Here is a 6000-nt window from a genome sequence, read left to right on the forward strand (position 1 = left end):
TCATATCTTGAGGCTGTCGTCATAAGAAGTTAAAAGCTTTTGTTTGAGTGCAGAACAATGGGGATGAACCAAATGGTCCCTTAGATGCTGCTTTGGCATGCCAATGCAAGGCCATAAAATTCTAATTTATACAAATGTTGTGGCAACTGTCTGAGAGTGGGGGCAAATAGGTGGTTCCAACTGCCAGTGGAGCGGGGATTGGCCACAAGGATGCTGAGAAAGTAAGGGCCTTACTGGCATTGATGACATCAGGGTGATGGTTGAGCTCCACACGCTCTTTGACTTGGATCTTGCAGAACCTGTAAAGCATCCGTGTTGCTGAAGATCCGGCATCTGCCTGTGCAGAAATGTGATTGTCTGAAGGAAAACTGCTGACACAGTATCACAGCACAACCACATTTACCACAAGCTTACAACTGTTCCCACACTTGCTCAGAGGGAAGCTTTGGTTGTATTTTCGGCTTAATTTTGTTGATTGGTTGTGAAGTCCGGATAATAGGTTACTGGACCTGAAATACAACCCGGACACATCGATAGTTATAGTTACCTGCACTAATACTAAGGTAGTTGTGTGTCTGTCTGGTGTGTGAGCCATTTTTATCAGTGTTCCAGCCCATTCTGGAAGTTGATAGCACGTACAAAGTGATGGTCATATGGGGTTATTGAACTACAGAACAACTTCAATGGAGGTAAATGGCAAAAAAGAGACATATGTAGTATGTGCTATGGTCCAAATTACATTTTCGCAGTCCTTTTAATTTTTTTTTCCTCCTTTCAGCACAATATATGAAAAATGTATTAGGCTTGTAATAGTTTTACTTTTTTCTGATTAATGTGTTTTTAAGTTGTACTCTTTAGCAGAACAACAGATACAAACGTGTGATATAGCGGTAAGAGTTTACCATGAAAGCAAATGTGAGCAACCAAAGGAGATCTGAAGTTGATTCTGATACTTTGAGCATTTTAACCATAAGAGAAAGAACTCTTGTTGTGGAATAGTGACCTGGGCCTAGTAGAGGACATCACAGGAGACACTCTAATACTGGAGCTCCCATCTTCATGGTGGAGACATGTTGAGATCCCATCAGACATGAAGGAAATACAAGCTTTTTAAGGTGATGGAAGTCATAGCAATGCAACAGGAAGCCCTCATTTGCATTGCTATGACTGTCAGAAGTGCAGTTGGGTGTTGGGTGAACAGCAAATGTAGCAGTTCAGGGATTTGAATTGATGGCCAGCTTCCGGTTCTAAGGCCACATTCTGACCCGACAACTGAATCTAATAAGTGACTGTTGTGAGGTGGGGGGCGCATTCCCTCTAGGGAGCATATCCCAGCTTAGCGTGGCAACATACCAAGTTATCTTAATACTATGTGGCCTGGTGGTCCTGGACTCAAGCCACTTGGCTGGTATGAGCTGCTCCCCCACCACGGCTAACACAGCTGCGTGTTAGTTCTCGGCGCAAAAATGACAAAGCTGTCAAATTTTATTCACATTTATTTTTGCTTTTAGTGTGCTCACAGAAAATTAGAACACCTTAAGCAGAGGAGTTTAATAGCAATTTTTTTGTAAGCAAAGTTACATTCCATCTCTAAGTCAAATTGGTCAAAGCTTCTCCAGTATTTACAAAAGAAAGAGAGACAAGATGCTACACAAACATTGCATCTGATAGATTCCTTAAATTTGTCAAAGACCACTGGAAAAAAAAAAAAGAAAAAAAAAAGAAAAAAAAAGTCTGTTGTAATCAAAACATACCACAGTATATAAACAGTAACCATTCCACTTATCACAGCTTGGTTGAGTTCAAAATTGCTTAAAAGGTCTTCCAGGATGACTTTGTCTTTTGTTATCTTACAAAAATGAGCAGGGTGGAAAAGAGCTGCAAACTTCATGTGCTTCTTGAGATCAAGATTTCATTTGTACAATAATCACAGTTAAAAACACCCCGCCTATACATACTTACACTTTATTAAGGTCATAAAACCAGCAATAAACAATAAAGCCTATACAACTCGGATTTCTACTGAATCACCAACTGGTACAGCTAATGAGAGAAGTGAAAAGCTTCTATGATTTCTTTAAATGACTTTCTAAAACCTAGTTCTGGGAAACTGTATTTTGTCTTTTCGGAGCAAAAGAAAAAAAATGACTTAGTGTTGTACACTGCATGGTACACAAAAGACATCTGTGATTTCCATTTTAAGACTACCCATTACATCAATCTGTAGCATGTTTCACAGGCGTGAGAAAAAGGCGCCTCTACCAACCACATCACCCCCTTCATTATATCTTCGCTTATCTACCCATCTCCTTCAGACCATGGGCATGCCCATACATTTGACAAGTTTACATTTTGTAGAAAAATGCAAAAAAAGAAAAGAATTAAAAAAAAAAACATTTAATACTGATGCAAAAAAAAAAAAATAATGCGGCAGAGTGTGGATGCATTTATTTTTTCCCATATTACTTATCGAAGCCACCCACCTCTCTACCCCTTGGAATGGTGGTAACAATGGAGCGAGATGGGTTTTGTGGGGGGTAGGGAAAACAAAAGAAAAGCTTTAAAATATCCCTGGATGTAGACAAGTTCTCCAAAGCCAAACCCTGGCACCGCTCCCACATACAAACAGGGAAAAGGTCTTTGATTATCTTTTTCTCCTTTTTTCATTTTTTTTTTCCCCCTCTTTCACCACTTCTATTTCTCTTGGGCTGCCTCCAGCCTTACTCAGCTGCCTCAGTGGCAGCGGGGGCTTCTGGACTGGAAGCGGCCTCCTGCGCAGCGGGTGCCGCAGCCTCCTCTGCTTTGGGCACCTCCTGCTCGGCGGCCTTGGCCTCGGGCTCGGCAGGTTTTTCCTCTGCGGCCTTCTCCTTCGGCTCCTCGGGAGCGGGGGCTGCCTTCGCCTCCTCGGCCGGTGCCGCTGTCTCCTCGGGCTTGGCCTCTTGTGAGCTCACCTCCTTGGCCTCCTCCCCACTGGCAGGTGCTGCTGCCTCCTCCGTGGCAGGCTTGGCGTCCTCGGTGGTAGCGTTCGCCTCGGGCTCCTCTTTCTTGGCTTCCTCTGTGGAGGCAGCAGTGGCGTCCTCGCCCTCTGCCCCCTCAGTCGTCTCCTTCTTGGTCTTCTTGAAGGAGAATCCACTCAGCTTGAAGGACTTCTTGAAGGAGAAGCGCTTCTTCTTCTTTTTGGGGGTTTCTCCGCTAGTAGAGGGCGTGGCACCTTCCTCCGCCTTGGCAGCAGCACCATCGCCCTCGGCAGCTGGGGAGGCAGCCTCGGCATTCTCCTTGTCCCCCTCCTCCTTGCCTGCTTCAGCTGACACTGCCTCCGCCTCCTCCTTTGGGCTCTCCTCAGCTGTGGCGCTGCCGTTGGCCTGCACCTCCTCTTTTCCTGCCTCTGCTGCCGCAGGAGAAGCATCCCCATTCACTTTCACATGCCCATTCTCCTGCAGGAATAAGGAAAGCCTTTAATAAGGGCTGCAAACATGCTCGGATTTGCATAAACCCTGCAGTACCAACAAAGAACAGAGGGGGCAGCAGACACCACGAAATTGAGCAGGAGTAGCGCTCCTGCCCGCTCACTGTTATCGCCACTCACCGTTGTCTGCTTCACACTACATTTACATCTTTAGTTGATGGTTTTCTCCAAAGAAACGTATAATGATGAGATGCGATTTATACAGCTCTGTCAGTCTTACTAGAGCACTTCAGAATAAGTGCCTTGGCTTGCTCAAGCTAAGGGTACAACACAGCAGGGATTCTAATAATTTGGGTCCTGTGTGAGTAAGACAGCAGCTATAACCACAACACTAACCTACTCTCACCGGATTATTTCGTCACACGTATTAAATCACACCTACTTCTCTTTTCCCACCATTTCAAGTAAGCGGTTACCAATTTACTCTTTTCACGAGAATTTCTCTGGGAATATACTAAGACGAGGAAAAATAGTCTAATCCTCCAGTAGGGGGCGCTCTCGATCCGCCACAGTTCACACTGAACCGTAGCGCCAAAACGGAGCAGATGCTCATTAAAACGGCAGATGCTCATTAATATCCCAGATCACGTATCCTTCACCAGAAACGACGCTTCTTCAATTAGAAAATACCCTAATAAATATCCACTCGATTTTTTCTTTTTTTTGTTTATAAGCACCCACATCGAGCCGGGGAGGCGAAACAGAGACGTTTCACAGGCTGGTGGTTCTCCACCCCGGTGTGTGACAGAGAGTGAGCATCTCCAGCGCATCCCTGGGAAAAGGCGTGGTGATCGCGATCTCGGAGAACCACCTCGCAAATCAAACTCCCATCATCTCACACTTTCCAGCCCTGCGACACGGAGAAGTGGAAAAAACTATGGATTCGAAGATTTAACAAGTATTTATAATTTAGTGAGCTCCGTAAACAAGGCACCAAAAACGCACACCAGCAGCGCAGCGAGCGTGGCTCCGTCAAACAAAGCAACAGTCCCGCGACAACCCAAGCGGCGCCGAATCGACCAATTCGCGTCCGATCGACAGCAAAGGTGCGCAAAGCTCATAAAATGTTTTGAATCGGGTTTCCTGCACGCACACACCCCCCGATTCTGCACGAGTCGGTGTCCACTGACTTAGTTTCTCCACGGCCAGTGGCAAACAGGTACTTCCAAATTAATGGTTAAATCTGTGACAAAGAACATATATTTAATTTTCACCGAGGGTTCAGTCCAGCTCCGTACTCAACCGAACCGGTGAGCGCGAGGATGCGGGCTCCCGTGCGATGCAAATGGCACAGAGCGCGCGCACCTAGAAAGCGCGCATTTTCACTGAGCCGGTGAATTAAAACATTCATAAAAAAAACAGCGTTTACCTGTCCGTTTGTCTTGGAGGGTGAAGCGGCCGCTTCCCCGGCCTTTTCAGCCGCGGTTTCGCCCTTGGCGGCGGTCTTGGAGAATTGCGCTCCCATGCTTTCGGTGCAACAAAGAAAACCGAGCGGGTCCAAAAAACGCGAACAAAAGAGCACGAGCCTCTTCTCCCCCTCGCACGAGAACTCTGCGCAAACGTCCCCCTCCGCAAAGTTTTACTCTACAAGCAAAACCAAAAAAAATCAACGTCCAGTCACTGTTGAACGAAACTGCAGCGGGGAAAAAACTGCAACGAAAAAAAAACTGCCAAGTTAAGAGAAGTAATAAAAATCCCAGATTTGTGTCCGCGCCGCCGTAGACAGGGGTGGAAAATGGAGAAATTTCCCTTGTTGGTAATAAGATGCAGAGTCCAACGCCCAAGTACACACATGAATGGGCGCTCGGAGCAGTGACGTCATTCAAGACCCAGCTAGACCAATCAGAGAAAGGAGCTCGGGAATAAGGGCGGGGCCTCAGTCCTCGCGAACAATGGAACCGAGCGGATTTTAGAAATGTGAAAAAAAGCGCCCTCGTCCCAGCTACATTCTCTCCAATTAAATGATTAGCAAATTGAAGAAAGTATTTGATAAATTCAGACAAATACGTGATAATTACAACATCTTTTGTTAAAATTAGAAAGATATTTTAAATCCCACAAATCAATACGTTTTCAGTAATTATTCATTAATTTGTTCCATTGTTATAATTGCTTTATGGTTATATGTTCATGTGAATGCTTTTTATAACGAAATGCATGGATTTTCCTCATCTGGAGGGTTTTTCAAGTGAGAAGCGTCTGAGTTTTGGAAGAAGCGACAGTTACTATTTAGACAATGACATTAAATCCGGATTTACTGTCTTGGGTGTACTGTAAGTTGTAAATCAGAAGATTTTTTTTTTTTTTTTTTTTTTTTGCAAAGATTTCCTAACACTTGGGCAAAAAGCAGCTCGTTAGTCCTGATCCATTTTGCAGGAAAGCAGCAACAGTGCGATGGGCATGATGAAAAGGGAGACGGACTCCACATTAATGCTGGATTGCTCGTGACTTCTTCCAGTCGAGAAGAATGAACATTTTGGCCATTTTTATTTAAAAAGAGACCTTTTGGTCGTTTTGTGACATTCATTTATTTA

The 6000-nt window shown here is 44.9% G+C and overlaps 1 protein-coding gene across 1 annotated transcript; it reads right to left on the minus strand.

The window, feature by feature from the left end:
• Positions 1-1536: 1536 nt before the first annotated feature.
• On the minus strand, positions 1537-5217 carry marcksa (myristoylated alanine-rich protein kinase C substrate a). The gene is made up of 2 exons (XM_018743485.2): positions 4836-5217; positions 1537-3434 (listed from the first exon to the last, which is right to left on the minus strand). The coding sequence occupies exons 1-2, from the start codon at positions 4929-4931 to the stop codon at positions 2721-2723; spliced, it is 810 nt and encodes a 269-aa protein (XP_018599001.2). The 5' UTR covers positions 4932-5217; the 3' UTR covers positions 1537-2720.
• Between the last annotated feature and the right edge of the window lie 783 nt (positions 5218-6000).

This window comes from Scleropages formosus, chromosome 1, assembly GCF_900964775.1.
Source record: "Scleropages formosus chromosome 1, fSclFor1.1, whole genome shotgun sequence".
In the NCBI taxonomy this organism is placed as follows: Eukaryota; Metazoa; Chordata; class Actinopteri; order Osteoglossiformes; family Osteoglossidae; genus Scleropages; species Scleropages formosus.

Bases quoted from the DNA above. Each gene is read 5' to 3' on its own strand.
- marcksa (XM_018743485.2), bottom strand. From the start codon at position 4,931: ATGGGAGCGCAATTCTCCAAGACCGCCGCCAAGGGCGAAACCGCGGCT. The intron at 3,435-4,835 runs GTAAACGCTGTT...TTATTCCTGCAG, and splicing joins CCTCCAAGACAAACGGACAG to GAGAATGGGCATGTGAAAGT.